Source organism: Phyllopteryx taeniolatus, chromosome 2 (assembly GCF_024500385.1).
Source record: "Phyllopteryx taeniolatus isolate TA_2022b chromosome 2, UOR_Ptae_1.2, whole genome shotgun sequence".
Classification (NCBI taxonomy): Eukaryota; Metazoa; Chordata; class Actinopteri; order Syngnathiformes; family Syngnathidae; genus Phyllopteryx; species Phyllopteryx taeniolatus.
The window spans coordinates 17,696,450-17,717,793 of NC_084503.1; the positions used below are offsets into that span (position 1 = coordinate 17,696,450).

General features: G+C 42.3%; 1 protein-coding gene across 4 annotated transcripts in view; it reads left to right on the plus strand.

Annotated features, from left to right (window-relative positions):
• Positions 1–128: 128 nt before the first annotated feature.
• Positions 129–21,344, plus strand: part of gpc5a (glypican 5a) — a 183,762-nt gene continuing 162,546 nt past the window's right edge. For 3 of the 4 annotated variants that reach the window (XM_061763441.1, XM_061763459.1, XM_061763470.1), the window contains exons 1-2: positions 129–460; positions 3,046–3,207. In XM_061763441.1, coding sequence (XP_061619425.1) covers positions 283–460; positions 3,046–3,207 — 340 coding nt within the window. In that variant the 5' untranslated portion in view covers positions 129–282. Of the gene's footprint in view, positions 461–3,045; positions 3,208–11,361; positions 11,552–21,344 lie in introns of those variants that run through there. The other variant, XM_061763450.1, reaches the window with a different exon arrangement.

The window sequence follows — 21,344 nt, forward strand, 5'->3', positions numbered from 1 at the left end:
GACCCAAAGCGAGTCATAAAGTGTGGGTGCACTTGTGATCCACTAGATGGTGACGTCGAGCTGCGCCGAGTAGTAGGAAACGGGTAACAGGAACGAACCGCCTCTGCCAACTTGTTCAGCATGCTTTCTGGAAACACGCCACTCGCTCGGACCGCTGTAACTTTGGCTCTATGGCTGACTGGATGTAAGCCATCTTCTCGGCTCCAAAAAATTGCGATGCAGTCGGAGCTCACCTGAGCTCACCTCAACACTTCTTAACAGCTTTTTGGATGGGATAGAAGCATGCATTTCTCCCGGCTATTCTCAAAATATTCTGCGATGTGGACGATCTGCACTTTTCTGCTGGCGTGTTTGTGCGTCGTTTGCTTGGGAAACCCGCACAAATGCGACGAAGTGCGCAAGGTTTTTCAGCTTCGGCAAATTGGACCCAACCAGATGCTGCCTTTAAGTCCCAGGCCAGGTATGTGGGAGATTCATGGGCTCAGCTAATGCTTGTTTTGACGACACTGATTTAAACTCCCTACCGTGTTTCTATTTGGACTTACAGGTTCCTTACGAATACTCCAAAGACAATATTTGCGCTAGTTACAGACTGCATTGTTGCTGTCAACCTGTCATTTTCTAACTTCAAAAGCTTTTTGTGCGTAATAAAAGGTGCCTTTCTTGAGGCATGTCATCTCTGTGCAGTAATTAGAGTGCTGCATCTATCGGTGTGACGAAATGACAAATGTGCATTCTTTGAACATATCCTCATGGTTTTGTTTTTCATATTAAAGTGTTTCTCACTGCTGTGTAAAGCAGTTAAATGAATTTGAAAGTACCATAACTTGTTGGAACTGTATTTTTCAGGCATACACTTGCATTATTGTATTTAGTTTAATAAATAAAGCATCAATGATAAAAAAAAAAAAAAAAAAAAGAGGATTTCGAATGAAACTTAAGGTTTGATCGGAATATAAAAGCTGGCATGTGTATTGTGGAGTTTACAAGTTGACTAACATCATGCGTCTTCCAAACTTCACATTTCCCCTCCGCTGGTACTATGTTTGTGGTAGCACATAAATGATAGAAAAGCCTCAAACCTCCATTTTAAATGTGCATAGGCGCTTTCATATCTCAAAGCTGCTGAATCTGTAGAATCGCAGCCTAAAAAAAAAAACACTTTACAGTATGTATGTCTCCGTGCCTCCTGGGACATATAGCATCACCATTTTAAATTACACTTGCTAAAACACCACCTGCACTTGCATTGCATATTGAAATATAGAAGATGTAACATATTTCCTCCGTGACTCCATCAATCATCTATGTAACTGCAGAGGATTATCCACAAGTGAGTGTGAGCTTGTGAAAAATAAGGACCATCAATTCCAAGAATATGAGAGGCCTTCATGTCTGAGTTTCCTACCAGATTAAAGGTCAGAACATGGGCAAGATTGATTTCCCCCCCTCCCACAGTGTCCAAAATAAGCTTGTGTGTGTTGTTTGAAGTTTCTTTTTGTAGCATTAGATGAAACATCGCGAGATGGGTGAACATGTTCATGTTATTGTGGGAAGAGTTGAAATTCCTCCACGAGCCATCACATCATGTTGAACCTCACATGGAGGCTGCTGATGGTCTCCCTTCACCCTGTCTCAACATGCCCAAAGGACCATTTGGAGAGCTTTGTGTCACTTTCAAGATGTTCCAGTTGTCCTGCATGGGTGCAGATTGTTTACATTTGAAAGTAGTGGGAAATGTGGCGCATATTTCAGATAGCGGCACGGTGAATACTGGTTAGAGCGTCTGCCTCACAGTTCTGAGGACCGGGGTTCAATCCCCGGCCCCGCCTGTGTGGAGTTTGCATGTTCTCCCTGTGCCTGCGTGGGTTTCCTCCCACATGTCAAAAAACATGCATTGATTGGAGACTCTAAATTGCCCGTAGGTGTGACTGTGAGTGCGAATGGGTGTTTGTTTGTATGTGCCTTGCGATTGGCTGGCAACTAGTTCGGGGTGTACCCCGCCTCCTGCCCGATGACAGCTGGGATAGGCTCCAGCACGCCCGCGACCCTAGTGAGGAGAAGCAGCTCAGGAAATGGATGGATGGATATTTCAGATGTGATAATGCCACATAAATCACAAAATCCACATGTTTGGGTTTTCTTGGTCTCCTGATGTCAAATGTACCATGATGAAAAGGACCAATTGTAATTAACCACAAAATTATTGGCCGATTCATGAATCAAACACCTTTTGTGAATTTTGCCACTCTGCTCCTTGTTAGAGAACAGAAAGCTGTGCAAAAAGTATTTAAACATTGAACTGTTCGACAAAAGTTTAGAGGTCAAATTAAATTCACCTATAAAAATTTCACCACGAAAGGCGAACACCAAAGCTCATTATCCGAAACTGTTTGTGAATAGTGCATACTGTATATGCTATTCATACAGTATATCAGGGGTGGCAGAGTGGTCAAATGGTGAGCAAGTCTGCATCACAACTTCTGAGCTTGAATCTCGGCTCCATACATCCAGTGTGGAGTTTGCGGGTTTCCTCCCATACTTTTGTGGGTCTTCTGTGTACACCAGCTTCCTCCCACATTCCAAAAATACACATGAATGGTGACTCGAAGACTCTAATTTACCCATAGGTGTGAATGTGCGTCTGAATGGTTGTTTGACTTTGGGCTAGAAGTGGGGTACACCCCGGTCCTGTTTCTGGTCAATCACAGGGCCCATATAAAAAACCATTCACACTCACATTCACAACGACGGGCAATTCAATTAACATACGCGAACCCAAATCCTTTTGAATGTGACGCAGACGTGCTAATCATGTCCCATGTGCCGTGTACACTTGGGCTTAAAATTATTCAACTCCATTGCAAATGATGTATGCAGGTGAAAAACCTACAGTACTGCAATGAACAAAGAAAACATTTGAATAGCTTAACACCTTGTTAACAAGTGGCCTATGTCAATTAATATGTAAAAGCAATGTGCTAGAGTTCCTATTCTTTAAAGTTTGGTTCTGATACACATGTTTACGTATGTTGAAACTCCCAGGCTCAGATCTTCAAGTATGCAAGTCTAAAAGCCAAACCTGCTGCACCAAAAAGATGGAGGAGAGATACCAGGTAGCGGCACGGAGGGACATTGAAAACCTCCTTCAGACTTCTAGCTCCAGCCTAAAGTTTCTCATCTCGCGCAATGTGGCTGCTTTTCCAGGTAAGACAGACTCAGCTGGTCAGACACCAATCCCCGCTGAGGTCTTTTGAGGTGTTAAAAGGAGGTGATGTGAGTGCTTTGAAAACAGAGTGTCGGTGTGAATGTGTGTGCAGTGAGGCCCCTCTTCAACGCAAACAACAGCATCTGTCCTCCTTCCACAACTGCCAGTACACTCTGATGTGGCGGTCAGATAGGTCGTCTGCTCCTGAAAGAGCCCCAGGAGGCCTTCGCTGCACTGTCTCCAAGTTAAACCTTATGGCACTGCACAGGCAGCTAATACATCTCAGATCATTCGGCATGGAACAGCTTCCTATTAGAAAAATGCTACCATTAAATTTGACTATTGGCGCTACCTTTGTAGTCCCTCACTACTAAATACACTCAGTGGCCACAGCATCTAAAGAGATTTCGTACATGAGTTGTATCAAAATGTTTCCTTGTCAAAGATATTAATGTTCAGTTCGTGACTGGTTGATTAATACATTTATGTGCTCTTAATCTACATTTAGCAGACAATTTTTAAAGAAGTTTTGGCAGCACATTTGAGGTGACTCAGGAGATTGGCTGTGGGTTTTGGTCAATTTGAGCAGCAACATGGTGGACCCGTAAAAGGTGAAGCATGTTTGGCTGTTTGCTTAGATAATTGCAATTTGGAGCTGAAAAACACAAACATTTAAAACAACCTCAAAATAGCAAAAAAACACCTTCCATTTTTAAAGTAATATTTGTTTTTCTTTGCATTTATTAGAATGCTATTATAATAGTGCGTGCAATAAACCTTTCAACTGCAAGTGTATGTGTAGAACATATGTTAGAAATTACGCCCCTTTCCAGCCCGATCACCCGACTTTGACGGCCACGGCGGCCAGCGGCACGTCCCGTCCTCTAGGCTGGCCCTTTGCTCACTATTCTCAATGCCGACTGACTGTCATGACACAATTTGTGGTTTGTAGTTCAAATCTACAAACACCGAGCAAATGTGTGAAGGAACGAATTTTCGCATGGTCGCCCAACTCGCGTTGTGTGAAACGCATCATATGCGTCGCCCGGCACGATTCGCGCCGGCCGATTCACGTGAACTGAATTTACTTTATATGTAATTACGTCACCTGAATGGTCCAAGTCGTGTCCGGTGTGAACGCAGCATCAGACTGATGCCTTTATGCATCTTAACAATAGTGATGTCAGAGGAGTTTCCTAGGACGACTGAAGCAGTCCTCAAAACAATCAATACTGATGCACGTTGGGAGAAGGGACAACTGAGAAAAAACAAGTAGACACTGTGGAGTGAATTTTTTCCACCAACATTTGTCTATGTTGACTATCTAGAGCTCATACATTCATGTAAAATAACCTACAAAAATATATTGCGATGTAAATTACAACCATAATAATTTGGGGTGTCCTGATCCGATCCTTGAGATCGGAAATCTGTCCGATGTCAGTAAAAAAACAAGGATTGGACAAGATCTAAAATTTCCGATTTTACCACTCCTATACAAGCAGTCCATTCCATGCTCCGCTCCAGAACTTCTATCCAGCAGCACCCGGACGGCATCCAGAGCCCACTTGATCACAACAACAGGTTGCTAAGGTGCTAACATAGTAGCAAGGTTTAGGCTTCTTTATACTCACGCAGGCGGCGACCGCGCTGACGTTACTGCGGCTATCCCACGCGTAGTTTAGTTTTGAAAATGTACTGCAGTTTTCTTCCAAGTCGGGAGTGTCGCTACAGTTGGTATTCGCTAGGACACCACAGGCATCTGCATTTGTTGGCCATTTCTGGTAGCCGTTTTTACTTTCCTCTCGGGAACAAAGAACAAAGCAACAACCATGGCGACCGTGGAACAGTGTCTGCTAGAACAAATGGAGCTAGATGACCAGATGATACGTTTAATTATGCTGCAAAATCGATCAAGGCGGCGGTGTAGATATTATGTGGAACCAAGGGTCAATTCTTATCAATTATGTGGAATTGATAAGAACATTAATCAGCATTTAATATAACTGTAATTTGTCATGGATAATGTGCACCCATGTATAATTCGCACCCCTAAAGTTGACCTCAAAATTCCGGAAAACCCTTCTTCCTATGTATAATGCATTTTTACAATGCATGCTTTTGCTTCTACCCATATGATCAAAACGTAAAAGTATTATCTGTATTTTGTTATTTTTCTTCAAATAATTATTCTAAAGTTAAGCACTTTATTTGAACACGTAATACTTGCTTTTTAATTTACTTTCTTTTATTTTGAAATTCACAGCCCTAATTATATTTAGTAAATGAGAAAACACACAGTTGTGCTCATATGTTTGATTACCCAGACAGAATTTGTAAGATGGGTACAAAGAAAAAGAAAACATGAAGGGCCAGATGAAACACATTTAATTTTATTTTAATGGGTTTCAAATTAAACTGTCAAGCATTTCAGAAATGCATTATCATTAAACATAACCACAAAGAAGTTAATGATGGTTGTTGTCCAGTCATCAGTCGTTTTAAAAAAAAACAACAACTATATTTCACAAATTCTGCCAGGTAAAACAATCTGTCAATATTCTACTGTGATGCGTTTTCTTTTTAACAATTCAATATTAAAGTAAAGGTTTGTATTCATATCAATTCATCATAACATTTCGGCCTGGCCTACAGGAAAATGTTGTTGATTGTCTGTAGTGGCTGTATCATACACACATCTCGTCTTGGTTATACATATAGAATGATTTATTTCTTGCATTTAGTGAATAATGCTGAAGGTGAACTTACACACAAAAATCGCAATATTTATAATATAAAATTGCAATATATGTAAAATGAAATGAATAAATCACAATTAGAGTATTTTCCTAAATCATTCAGCCTTAGTCCTGGTTGATGATTAGGGAATTTTAATTAGGCCCACATTGTTAAAAGCTTATTGGCTTCCAGTGATAAGGACTGGTTAAGTGTGGTTCAAGGTTTAGCCATAAACACACGTGATGTTGTGGCTAGCTACCACACACACACACACACACACACACACACACACACACACACACACACACACACACACACACACACACACACACACACACACACACACACACACACACACACACACACACACACACACACACACACACACACACACACACACACACACACACACACACACACACACAGTGTGGCTAGGAAATTTTTATCCTGTTTAGCCAGATTGGTTAAAAAGTGCCGGCACGATGGACGACTGATTAGCACATCTGCCTCACAGTTCTGGGGAGCGGGGTTCAAATCCCGGCCCCGCCTGTGTGGAGTTAGCATGTTCTCCTCGTGTCTGTGTGGGTTTTCTCCAGGCACTCCGGTTTCCTCCCGCATCCAAAAACCTGCATGGGAGGTTGATTCAATACTCTAAATTGCCCGCAAATATTTTATAGACAGCAATAAAGGCTATATATTTTATGGTAGTATTTAGATAAATGCTTGTTTGGTGCTTCATTGAAGTCCTGCAGTTTTTGGCAGCGGGATGGTTCATATGAGATAAACTCCAAATAGACTACAGTACTTGTGCAACTCCAGTGACTCTTTGTGATGCATATCCTACCCGGCATTGGCTTTATAGTTATTGTCAGCATTTATTTTCTTGATTGGAAAAATAACCCCACATTATCACCAGCTGAATTATTTTACAAAACCTCTTTTTTACTCTATCCCCCATTCTGCTTAATTTCCGATAAAAGTGTAAATGTGCTGACAGTTGGTTGCCGCTGAGGTGGCAGCGAGTGTGCACTCCTGCCAAACAGAAACCAAGTTCCTTGTCAATATCAACTCTCAACAGTTAACAAACATTGGCAGCTGCTTCCATCAGGCTGCGCCGTACAAGCCAGCAGCTGACTCAGATCATCTTTTAAATTTGCAGTTTGGTGTCAGACAAGTGCTCTGAGATTTAAGTTTAGCATTGCCCAATGTTTCTTCTTCATTATAAGCACAATAACTTGGCAACAATCCATTAAAAATGTGAGAGTTCCTACAGACATTGGCAAAATGATTCCACAGTTAAGACATTTCATAGGGTTTGTACCGTAACTGTAAACTTGCATTACAGTAATTTATTGGCAACACTGTAGCCAGAAAGTTACTGTAAAAAAGTACAGACCTGGGAGGAAAGTAGTTTGAAATGGATTCTGGAGTCATGAACCACTTAATGCATTATACACATACAGCAGCTGCGAATCATTCCAAGTATTGAGCAATATGTGCTGTTGGGTAGCTTACCTGAATCAGGTGACACTCTGCGAAAGCAGCAGTTGGCTCCTTTATCTTGACCTCTACAAAGAGCTTCCTCCCACGGAAACAGTGTGTGACCACCACATGCACTGTATATAATAGAAGCATATGCAACAAGGCTTTCTGCACTTGTCCCACATTGTTACTGTTCAGTATTTCTACACAATAGATTTTTATGATCATTCTCTTTCTTGGATACAGTGCCTTGAAAAATTATTGCCCCCCTTCTCAAATTCTTATATGTTTGCATAGTTTCCCTAGTTGAATGTTTAAGATGACCAAACAAATGTAAATATCAGACAAATATAACCCAAGTGAACTTAAAATGTTGTTTGAATAGTTTTTTCCCCTTTCCTGTGTCTGGTGAAATTTTCAGGTCAATAGCACCTTTGGAAGTATATTTAGTGAGAAAAATGGTGACGTGTTACATACTTATTACAGCCGCTGTATAATATAGTATAGTATAATAATTACATAGTTTCCACTGCATCATGGGATTTTGGTGGACGTCACACTATTAAGAGAGAGCTACTGTATTTTTTTTATATTGATATTTGTATTCATTGTGGTGCTGATGAGTCACACAAGGAAAACGGGAGCTCTTTTGGCTTGCAGAACTAGACCAAATTTAGCAATCACAGGGAAGTGCATGCTTGTATCTGAGACAGCTGATAAGGTAACACTTAGCTTCACTCAGCATACTGCAGAACTGACCACGATGTTACTATCGCACACAACCCACAGTCAGGATTTCATGGAAACAAAGTGCAACATAAATGTAACAAGAGAGTCAAATAAGACAGACATTCAACAAACTACGGGTAACATAAACACACACGGTTCAGGTTACATTAATTAAAACCTCACACTTTGTTTCTAGCCATTAGTATTTGACTGTTTAGAAGAGGGATTCTGAAACTTTGGGTCCAGCCAGGGACTCTACAGTGGAGACATTTTAACAAGGATACTTTCATAATTCTAACACCAATTAAATATCTGTTTTGGAGGAAAGAACTAGCTGAACCAGTAAAATCATAGCGGAAATAATATACATAAGAGTAAGTTGCTGTTCCCCTTAGTTTTATTACAAAGAAATCCAAGGACATCAGGAAAATATTAATATTTAATGACGGTAATTAATTTAACTTGATTCCCCTACAACAAACAACAGGAATCTAGGAAATTTCACCTGCACTGTTCAGTATGCAGTATGCAGGTATTTTATTTCACACTCACACTGGTTGAATTTTTGGCTAAAAAGTTACTGAATCGATTGCAAGCAACTGAATAGTTTTGGATTGTATCGTTCCAACGAACCAATATCGTCCTTGTATTGAATTGGCAAAAATGAATCATGATACGAATCGTGTGTGTGTGTGTATATATTTCTTGGGTACTGATTAATGCCCCCTCCTTGAGCCGTCACCTTATCGTGGTGGAGTGGTTTGTGTGTCCCAATGATCCTAGGAGCTAAGTTGTCTGGGGCTTTATGCCCCTGGCAGGGTCACCCATGGCAAACAGGTCCTAGGTGAGGGACCAGACAAAGCACGACTCAAAGACCCTTTGTGATAACGACAAAAAATGGACTCAGGTTTCCCTTGCCCAGACGTGGGTCACTGGGGCCCCCCTCTGGAGCCAGGCCTGGAGGTGGGGCTTGAAGGCGAGTGCCTGGTGGCCGGGCCTGTATCCATGGGGCCCGGCCAGGCACAGCCCGAAAGGGTAACGTGGGTCCCCCATCCCATGGGCTCACCACCTGTGGGAGGGGCCATAGGGGTCGGGTGCAGTGCGAGCCGGGCGGTGGCCGAAGGCGGGGACCTTTGGGGATCCGATCCCCGGCTACAGAAGCTGGCTCTAGGGACGTGGAATGTCACCTCTCTGGCAGGGAAGGAGGCCCAGCTGGTGTGTGAGGTCGAGAAGTTCCGACTAGATATAGTCGGACTCGCCTCCACGCACAGCTTGGGCTCTGGTACCAGTCCTCTCGAGAGGGGTTGGACTCTCTTGCACTCTGGAGTTGCCCACGGTGAGAGGCGCCGAGCAGGTGTGGGTATACTTATTGCTCCCTGGCTCGGCGCCTGTACGTTGGGGTTCACCCCGGTGGACGAGAGGGTAGCCTCCCTCCGCCTTCGGGTGGGGGGACGGGTCTTGACTGTTGTTTGTGCCTATGCACCAATCGAAAGGCGAATCTCTCGATTTACCGGTCGATCTACGTTCCTACCCTCACCTATGGTCACGAGCTGTGGGTCGTGACCGAAAGAACAAGATTCCGGATACAAGCGCCCAAAATTAGTTTCCTCCGCAGGGTGTCCGGGCTCCCCCTTAGAGATAGGGTGAAAAGCTCGGTCATCCGGGAGGATCTCAGAGTAGAGCCGCTGCTCCTCCACATCGAAAGGAGCCAGATGAGGTGGCTGGGCATCTTATTCGGATGCCTCCTGGATGCCTCCAGGTGTTCCAGGTGCTCCCACCGGGAGGAGACCCCGGGGACAACCCAGGATACGCTGGAGAGACTACATCCTTCGGCTGGGCTGGGAATGCCTCGGGATCCCCCCGGAAGAGCTGGATGAAGTGGCTGGGGAGAGGGAAGTCTGGGCGTCCCTGCTAAAGCTACTGCCCCCGCGACCTGACCTCGGATAAGCGGTAGAAAATGGATGGATGGATGATTAATGTGAGGCAGCACGGTGTGGAGTTTGCATGTTCTCCCCTTGCCCGCGTGGGTTTTCTCCGGGTACTCCGGTTTCCTCCCACATCCCAAAAACATGTGTGGTAGGTTGATTGATGACTCTAATTTGCCCGTAGGTGTGAATGTGAGTGCGAATGGTTGTTCGTGTATATGTGCCCTGCGAGTGGCTGGCTAACCAGTTCAGGGTGTACCCCGCCTATCGCCCGAAGATAGCTGTGATAGGCTCCATTGGTTGGCACTTGGCACGCACACACGCACAACCTCCCCATGTCGCATTGTTCAGTTTGGCAGCACATGTTTTCAGACCCTTTGTGACACGGAGCAAAAGTTGCAGTAGCAACATAATAATAAATTCTTAAATCTTGACAAAGTGGGGCAAAAGCTGTTTTTTTCTGCCTGTGTGTGCACATAAAAGAAATGCAAGTCAACTATTTAATGTGTTTCCTAACTAGGGAGTGCTCAGTGATGCCGACTTGATGTGAGTGAATCGCTTCTTATTCATGAGTGAGTTTTGTTTTTGTTTTGAATCGTGATATAAACATTTGTCCACCCTCGACTGACACATTTTCAGAGCATGTTACGGAGCATAAAGAATAATTGACAAGCTGTTTTATCCAATTTCCTTGTGAACATTGTTTGCTGTTAAGGTGCATCGTGAAACAAAAACAAATGTACGACCAACCAACTAACCAACCAACCAACCAACCAAACAAACAAAAACAGCCTTCAGTTTAATTAGCAATTGATTGGCAGTCTGTACTGTAATGGAGAAATAACAGTGAGCGGGAGTGCATACACAGGCAGGAGGAGTAATGAGTTAAAAGGGGGAGGAGGGGGGTTAAGGCTAATGTCTCCATTTGTTCAGCAAAGCCTTCAATTAGGCATCCTCATATGACACAGCTAATGGGAAAGAGGTGCAAAGAATGTTTATAAATCACAGTCTGTCACACCGAGAAGACGCAGGGAGATAAAAAAACAACCCACAAAGTGCTATTTAAAATGTATTTTTCCAGGGTGGGACTCTCCATTTGTCTGTAATGGACCATGGTTATAAAATCTTCCATGGGATCTTTTAGAATACTTCTCAATATGTCAAAAATAAAGAATAACAGTAAGCATATGAGGTGCTAATTAGTGGAGCTTCAAAGCACAACTCATCTTGTTGCAACGCTTCGTCACATTTTTCTTATTTCTTCTTGTCTTCTGTCTGAAAGTCTCCCAGGGTGGAATGTTTTCATATGCTGGTACTGAGGTTTGTGAATAGTTCACACACATGCACACACACGTTGCACACAGATGCATGCTGAGCCTGGCTTCAAGAAAGACATTTTTTCTCCATCCTGCGCAGTTTTGTCTTCCATCCATGGCAACCAAACGTTTTCATCTCAGCTCCATGCCAGGTAGGGGTCAAATGAAACTTAAAGAGACATAAACCACTGTGAGTCAGCTGTGACGACCACTGATTCAAAAGAATGTTCTTATAAAGTGGTCACTTTGACCTTTTTACACCTTTGTGAGGCCTTAAAGGAAGAAAGGGGTCTTTGGTAGCTAATATCAAGCTGCACTTGTACAACCCCAATTCCAATGAAGTTGGGACGTTGTGTTAAACATAAATAAAAACAGAATACAATGATTTGAAAATCATGTTCAACCTATATTTAATTGAAGACACTACAAAGACAAGATGTTTAATGTTCAAACTGATAAACTTTATTGTTTTTAGCAAATAATCATTAACTTAGAATTTTATGGCTACAACACGTTCCAAAAAAGCTGGGACAGGGTCATGTTTACCACTGTGTTACATCACCGTTTCTTTTAACAACATTCAATAAACGTTTGAGAACTGAGGACACTAATTGTTGAAGCTTTGTAGGTGGAATTCTTTCCCATTCTTGCTTCAGCTGTTCAACAGTCCGGGGTCTCCGATGTCATATTTTACGCTTCATAATGCGCCACACATTTTCAATGGGAGACAGGTCTGGACTGCAGGCAGGCCAGTCTAGTACCCGCACTCTTTTACTACGAAGCCACAGTGTTGTAACACGTGCAGAATGTGGTTTGGCATGGTCTTGCTGAGATAAGCAGGGGCGTCCATGAAAAAGACGTTGCTTGGATGACAGCATATGTTTCTCCAAAACCTGTATGTACCTTTCTGCATTAATGGTGCCTTCACAGATGTGTAAGTTACCCATGCCATTGGCACTAACACAGCCCCATACCATCACAGATGCTGGCTTTTGAACTTTGCGTCCATAACAGTCCGGATGGTTCTTTTCCTCTTTGGCCCGGAGGACACGACATCCACAATTTCCAAAAACAATTTGAAATGTGGACTCGTCGGACCAGAGAACACTATTCCACTTTGCATCAGTCCATCTTAGAGGAGCTCGGGCCCAGAGAAGCCGGCGGCGTTTCTGGGTGTTGTTGATAAATGGCTTTTGCTTTGCATAGTAGAGTTTCAAGTTGCACTTACGGATGTAGCGCCGAACTGTATTTACTGACATTGGTTTTCTGAAATGTTCCTGAGCCAATGTGGTGATATCCTTTACACATTGATGTCGGTTTTTGATGCAGTGCCGCCTGAGTGATCGAAGGTCACGGGCATTCAATGTTGGTTTTTGGCCTTGCCGCTTACATGCAGTGATTTCTCCAGATTCTCTGAACCTTTTGATGATATTATGGACCATAGATGATGAAATCCCTAAATTCCTTGCAATTGTACATTGAGGAACATTGTCCTTAAACTGTTCGACTATTTTCTCACGCACTTGTTCACAAAGAGGCAAACCTCGCCCCATCTTTGCTTGTGAATGACTGAGCAATTCAGGGAAGCTCCTTTTATACCCAATCATGGCACCCACCTGTTCCCAATTAGCCTTTTCACCTGTGGGATGTTCCAAACAGGTGTTTGATGAGCATTCCTCAACTTTCTCAGTATTTTCTGCCACCTGTCCCAGCTTTTTTGGAATGTGTTGAAGCCATAAAATTCTAAGTTAATGATTATTTGCTAAAAACAATAAAGTTTATCAGTTTAAACATTAAATATCTTGTCTTTGTAGTGTATTCAATTAAATATAGGTTGAGCATGATTTTCAAATCATTGTATTTTTATGTTTAACACAATGTCCCAACTTCATTGGACTTGGGGTTGCAGAAACACTCAAGGCTTAGACATTTACAGCTACAACTATAACTACAAAACAAGTATTGCCATTCTGTTCTTGTAGGGCCAGAGGAAATAGGGGATCTGGACCAAAGTGTTCCTCCCATTATCTATCTGCAACTGACTGCCACTGGCACTGGCATTGGCAGTGTAGCTGCAAAACATGGTTCAAAGTATTATTCTAAATATTTCAAAACAAACTTTGCTTTTGGAAGTAATCAAAACTTTGTCAGCGTCAATGTGTGATTTTTGTCATGGTCTTGTGTTTTGGTTTGGGTTGTGTTTAGTTTTGTTCCATGTTTTCCTATGGTCCATGTTTGTCTCATTTGGTTGTTGTGTCCACCTGTTCTCGTCAACCTTCTACATTGTGTCGACCAATCAGCACCCTCCAGCCGCTCGTGTCTTGTCCAGGTGTTCCTCGTTGTCTCGTCAATCTGTTTGCATTTAGTTCCCTGGTTTCTTTCAGTACTTGTCGTTTCATTGTTCCATGTCTTACGCACCAGTCATAGTTTGTTTCCAGTTTTAGGTTTATGGAAGGGTTTCTTTGTTATTTTGGTTATCTGTTGTTAGACTTCGTTTAGTTTGCTTTATCTGTGTTCCTTGTTCGCCTTTTTTGGAAATGAGATACAATTAGATACAGACTCCTGCATTCCTGCCTTGCCTCCCTGCTACCCTGCACTTGGGTCCTCCACGTTTTTGCCTTGCTTTCCTCGCTTTCGACAACTCCAACTGTGACAATTTTGTCATCATAAAATAGTTCAGAGCTTTGGAGTACAAATGCTCATTATGGTTAGGAAGGTAATATTTATTTAGGGGCTTTAAATTTAATTTGAACTGTTCTTTTTTTGGGTGGAATGATTATAAAGTAAAAATAAATAATTTCATCCACAAGTTTGCGTTTACATTTTACAGTATACTGTACTTTAGTCATCCTCTAAGGAAATTAGGGAACCTCCATCAATCCATCCATTTTCTATACTGCTTATCCCTATTATATCCCTAATATAATATATAATATACTATAATATAATATAATATAATTAATATAATTTATATAATATAATATAATATATTCCTTAGATTGATTCCTTAATTGTCAGCACGGTAAACAAGTGGTTCGCACAGCCGCCTCACAGTTCAGAGGTCATGGTTTTGAATCCTAGCTCTGACCTTCCTGTGTGAAGTTTGCATGTTCTCCCTGTGATTGTGTGGGGTTTCTTCTGGTACTGTGGTTTCCTTCCACATTAAAAAAATGTTAGGTTAATTGAAGACTCTAAACTATCCTTGAGTGTGACTATGAGTGTACAGTAAATGGTTGTTTGTCTGTTTGTGCTCTGCGGTAAGATGGCAACCATCCTGATATATTCTGGTACCCTGTTTCTCACCCAAAGTCAGCTGGGATAGGCTCCAGCGCCCCGCGACCCTAACCAGGATAAACAGTGTTGAAAATGGATTATATTATATTATATTATATTTATATTATATTATATTATATTTATATTATATTATATTATATTATATTATATTATATTATATTATATTATATTATATTATATTATATTATATTATGGCGGCACTCTGTCTCACTCTTGGCGGCACTCTGTCTCACTCTTTGCCAAACAAAAGCTTTCAGTTGAGAGGGAGAGTAATCTGTTTTACAGATCAGACACGAGTACTGCTGTTACATTTTATTCATATAGCAATATATAGATGTGTTTCTGTAATAACTGTTTTGGCTAAGGATGTACATTACCTCCAACATGTTGTTTTGGGTGCATAAGGTTGGGGGGGAAGTGCTTCAGTGAATGGACCTACAGACACAGGAATGTCTTCATCCAGTGTTTGGTTTTGTTTGCAGCTCTCGCCACACTCACTGCCTTTTATTTTTACTGTGGTCCAAACCATGTACAAAAATACACATGTAGATTAGAAACCTTACCATCCAGAGACCGTAGCTCATGATTCAAAACAATGAGAACTATTTAAATATTTCCGTACTTCAGTGTATAATTTTTGTAGTGCCATTACTTTAACCCACATACTACAATGTAAGTTTAACTTCCTGTAAGCCAGTCTTTCTTGAGCCTTTTTAACAGAATCTAAGGGAATGTTATATTTTATCCTCACCATGATGCTTTAAAAATCCAGACTTCTTGAAATGAATCAAACAAAAGAGTGTAGCTCAAGCTTACTGCTCTCATTCACTGCGAAAAGATAGACGTGCATACATATTGCCAAAAGTATTCCCTCACCTGCCTTGACTCACATACAGTATGAATTTAAGTGGTGTCTCATTCTAAATCCACATGGTTTGTCACATATCACATACCACATCAAACTCGCTCATCCATGATGTCTTTATGAACCTTGATTTATGCACTGATGCACATGTCATGTTGGAACAGGAAGGATACCAAGAGATTTATGACCACACACTGACGTTGGACGAGAAGGCCTGGCTTACTGTCCGGTCGAAATCAACCCAGCGGTGGTCTGTCAAGTTGAGGGGAGGAGTCTGTCCAGGGCAGTCAAGTTCATCCATACCAAATGTTTTTATCCATCTCTTTATGGACTTTGCTTTTTGCACTGGTGCACAGACATGTTGGAACAGGAAGGGGTAATCCCCAAACTCTTTGACTGTCCAAAAATCTCTTGGTATCCTGAAAGATTCAGAGTTCCTTTCACTGGAGCTCAGAGGCTAATATTTAGGATATTTCAAACTTTGTGGGAACAGTTTGGAGATGGCCCCTTCCTGTTTCAACATGACTGTGCATCAGCGCATAAATCAAGGTTCATAAAGACATGGATGAGAGAATTTGATGTGGATGAACTTGACTGGCCTGCACAATCCTGACCTCAACCCTGTAGAACACTTTTGGATGAATTAGAGAGGACTGAGAGTCACGCCTTCTCGTCTAACATCAGTATGTGACCTCACAAATGCGCTTCTGGAAAAATGGTCATAAATTCCCATAAACACACTTTTAAACCGTGTGGAAAATCTTCCCAGAAGAGTTTCAGCTGCAGAGGGGGCGGGACGGGTGTCATATTAAACCCTATGGATTAAGAATGGGATATCACTTAAATTCATATATGAGTCAAGGCAGGTAAGCGAATACTTCTGGCGGTATAGTGTATTTCTAATATTTTACCCATCTCATATTGCTTCATCTTCTTTTCCTTTCTCGGCTTGTCCCTTTCGGGGTCGCCACAGCGCGTCATCCTTTTCCATGTAAGCCTATCTCCTGCATCCTCCTCTCGAACACCAACTGCCCTCATGTCTTCCCTCACGACATCCATCAACCTTCTCTTTGGTCTTCCTTTAGCTCTCTTTCCTGGCAGCACCATCCTCATCATCCTTCTACCAATATACTCACTATTTCTCCTCTGGATGTATCCAAACCATCAAAGTCTGCTCTCTCTAACTTTGTCTCCAAAACATCGAACTTCGGCTGTCCCTCTGATGAGCTAATTTTTTACTTTATCCAACCTGGTCACTCCGAGAGCGAACCTCAACATCTTCATTTCCGCCACCACCAGCTTTGCTTCCTGTTGTCTCTTCAGTGCCACTGTCTCTAATCCGTACATCATGGCTGGCCTCACCACTGTTTTATAAACATTGCCCTTCATCCTAGCAGAGACTCTTCTGTCACATAACACACCTGACACCTTCCTCTACCCGTTCCAACCTGCTTGGACCCGTTTCTTCACTTCCTGACCACACTCACCATTGTTCTGGATGGTTGACCCCAAGTATTTAAAGTCCTCCACCCTTGCTTTCTCTTCTCCCTGTAGCGTCACTCTTCCCCCACCAGCCCTCTCATTCATGCACATATATTCTGTTTTACTTTGGCTAATCTTCATTCCTCTGCTTTCCAGTGCTTGCCTTCATCTTTCTAACTTTTCCTCCACCTGATCCCTGCTTTCACTGCAGATCACAATGTCATCTGCAAAAATCATGGTCCACGGGGATTCCAGTCTAACCTCATCTGTCAGCCTATCCATCACCACTGCAAACAGGAAGGGGCTCAGGGCTGACCCCTAATGCAGTCCCACCTCCACCTTAAATTCGTCTGTCACACCTACAGCACACCTCACCGCTGTTCTGCTTCCCTCGTACATGTCCTGTATTATTCTAACATACTTCTTTGCCACTGCAGACCTCCGCATGCAGTACCACAGTTCCTCTCTGGGTACTCTGATACCGGCTTTCTCTAGATCTACAAAGACAGAATGTAGCTCCTTCTGACCTTCTCTGTACTTTTCCATCAACATCCTCAAGGCAAATAATGCATCTGTGGTACTCTTTCTCGGCATGTTTCTCGCAAATACTCACTTCTGTCTTGAGTCTAGCCTCCACTACTCTTTCCCATAACTTCCTTGTGTGGCTCATCAACTTTATTCCTCTATAGTTCCCACAGCTCTGCACATCACCCTTGTTCTTAAAAATGGGCACCAGCACACATTTCCTCCATTCCTCAGGCATCTTCTCACACGCTAGAATTCTATTGAACAAGCTGGTCAAAAACTCCACAGCCACCTCTCTTAGATGCTTCCATACTTCCACAGAAATGTCAACAGGACCAACTGCCTTTCCATTTTTCATCCTTTTTCATGCCTTTCTAACTTTCCCCTTACTAATCATTGCCACTTCCTGGTCCACCACACTTGCCTCTTCTACTCTCCCTTCTCTCTCATTTTCCTCATTCATCAACTCCTCGAAGTATTCTTTCCATCTAGCTAGCACACTGCTGGCACCAGTCAACATATTTCCATCTCTATCCTTAATCACCCTAACCTGCTGCACATCCTTCCCATCTCTATCCCTCTGTCTGGCCAACCTGTATAGATCCTTTTCTCCTTCTTTAGTGTCCAACCTGCCATACATGTCATCATATGCCTCTTGTTTTGCATTTGCCACCTCTACCTTTGCCCTGTGTCGGATCTCAATGTATTACTTTCGCCTCTCCTCGGTCCTCTCAGTGTCCCACTTGTTCTTAGCTAACCTTTTTCCTTGTACGATTTCCTGTACTGTGAGGTTCCACCACCAAGTCTCCTTCGCTCCTTTCCTGCCAGAAGTTACACCAAGTACTCTCCTCCCAGTCTCTCTGATCACCTTGGCTGTAGTGGTTCAGTCTTCGGGAAGCTCCTCCTGTCCACCAAGAGCCTGTCTCACCTCTTCCCGAAAAGCTGCACAACACTCGTCCTGTCTCAGCTTCCACCACATGGTTCTCTGCTCTGTCTTTGTCTTCCTAATCGTCCTCCCCACCACCTGAGTCATCTTACACACGACCATCCTATGCTGTCTCGCCACACTTTCCCCTACAGTCGATAACCTCCTGCAGATTACATCGTGTGCACAAGATTGTAATCCACCTGCGTGCTTCTTCCTACGCTCTTGTAGGTCACCATATGTTCCTGCCTCTTCTGGAAAAAAGAAGCCATCACTCCAGCCATTTGCATCCTTTTTGCAAAGTCTACAACCATCTTTGCAAAGTCTACCACCATCTGTCCCTCCAAGTTCCTTTCCTGGATGCCGTACTTACCCATCACTTCTTCATCACCCCTATTTCCTTCACCAACATGTCCATTACAATCTGCACCAATCATGACTCTCTCTGTCTGGGACGCTCAGAACTACTTCGTCTAGCTCCTTCCAGAATTTCTCTTTCACCTCTTGGTCACATCCTACCTGTGGGGCATGGCCACTAATCACATTATACATAACACCCTCAATTTCAAGTTTCAGCCTCATCACTTGATCTGATACTCTTTTCACCTCCAAGATGTTCTTAGCCAACTCTTCTTTTAAAATAACCCTAACTCCATTTCTCTTCCCATCTACACCATGGTAAAATAATTTAAACCCTGCCCCTAAACTTCTAGCCTTACTGCCTTTCCACCTGGTCTCCTGGACACACAATATATCAACCTTACTCCTAATCATCATATCAACCAACTCCTGAGATTTTCCTGTCATAGTCCCAACATTCAAAATCCCCACATTCAGTTCTAGGCTCTGTGCTTTCCTCTTCTCTTTCTGCCGAAGAACCTGCTTTCCACCTCTTCTTCTTCTTCGACTTCGACCCACAGTAACTGAATTTCCAACGGCGCCCTGCAGGTTGACGGCGCCAGTGGCGGCGGACGTTGTTAACCCGGGCCACGACCGATCCGGCATGGAATTTTTTTGATGAGCGCTCATATTTGTTTGGCAAAGTTTTAAGACGGATGCCCTTCCTGACGCAACCCTCTGCATTTATACGGGCTTGGGACCGGCCTACAGTTTGCACTGGCTTATGCCCCCCATAGGGCTGCATTATGTCATATTGCTTCACAAGGTAATTAAAATATTAGAAAGTACTTTCAGTACAATTCCATCACATTCTAGAACATTGCAAACTGAAACCCACCAATCCACCCATTCTCTTTAAAGCAAGGGATGCGAAATGTTTTCTTTAAAGGGCTGCATACAGAAACATCCAATGTTGCAAGGGCAACTTTGGCATTCTTTACCTTTAAATATATTTAGTTAACACTAGAATCAATCCATTATAAAGATATACAAAGCAATTATATTTTGTTTTTAATATTTATTACATGCAATATTTATTGGCAAAACAGCTACAGGTGGTAAAGCAAAATGTCAAGGATTATGTTTTGCCTAACAACCCTTTATCCGATTAGAATAGATCTGCCTCTGTACTGAGCAGCCACAAAATAACAACTCAGAACCAACCAAGCACAATCTGTACAAAGCTGACCTTAACATCGAACAGAAAGTGGCGCAAACAATCGCAATTCATGCTATTTGCTCCTGTAACTTAATTGCGGTTTTTAATTGGGGCATAATGACGACAACATTTCTTATTGTTTAAGTTGTAAATAGTTTTGATGTGTTTTTGTAAATCTAGAAAAGCTTTACGTAAAACTGATCTATTATCATTAGTAGTAGTAGTCAGCAGCGTTATACCCAATGAGAGGTTTTGACATTCACATTTTTAACGCCGCTTCTCTTCTCCTGCCTGACTACCCTACAGGTATGTAGAAAGTAAGTACTGTCGTACAATGCACGCAAATGATATGGACCGTGTCAATTGTTAATCTTAGTATATGCCATGGGCGGGCTGCAAATGGTCCCCAGGCCATAGTTTCGAGTAGACGCGCCTGCTATAACGCTTATCCTGTTCAGGGTTGCAGGGAGCTGGAGCCTATCCCAGATGACTTTGATTGAAAGGGGGACTACACTCTGGACTGGCTGCCAGGCAATCACAGGGCACATAGAGGACTGATACAGACAATCAACTTTCACCCTTCAGACTGTCACAAAAAAACTGAAAATGTGGCTAGTTAACACCTATAGCTGCCAACACTAAAAGACAAGCATGTTATGTTGTCTTTTTGTTATGATCAAAAAAATTATGGTTTTATTCTCTCTTAATAGTATAGTTTGATTATGTATCCTGTATTATATTGTCTTGTAGATGTATTTTACTGCTTTTTTACATCATGGCCAGGGGACTACAGATGAAAACTAGCCTTCTGGCTAATTCTGGCTTTTTTAACCATGTGTACTTCATGTGTTTTATGAAATTGCATTGTCCCCTTTCAAAAATAAACTGATAAACTTAGTGGGAACTGAATCCACAGTGAACCACTACACCATCTGTGATGGCAAACTACAGCTGCAATAAATAATATTACAATCTATTGCTAGTCAAAAGTGAGTATAAGTATATAAATGCCAAATATTTATTTCATAAAGTTATAGTGTTAGATCTCAGATTGTTTGTCTAATGTTTTGACTGGTGAGTGTAGGTGAAAGTAGAGGGCAAAACAAAGAAGTAATGTGTAATCTACGATGGAGAAATAGACATCCTGTGAGCAAAGTTCATAAAGCTGCATCATCGGTGGCTACTTTCGGCAGAAACATCATTGTAATCATTTATCTCTTTTTAGAACAGTAATTTATTTTCCAGGATATTGTGATCTGACCAGCTCTGAATCACCCTACATCACTGGCCATAGTA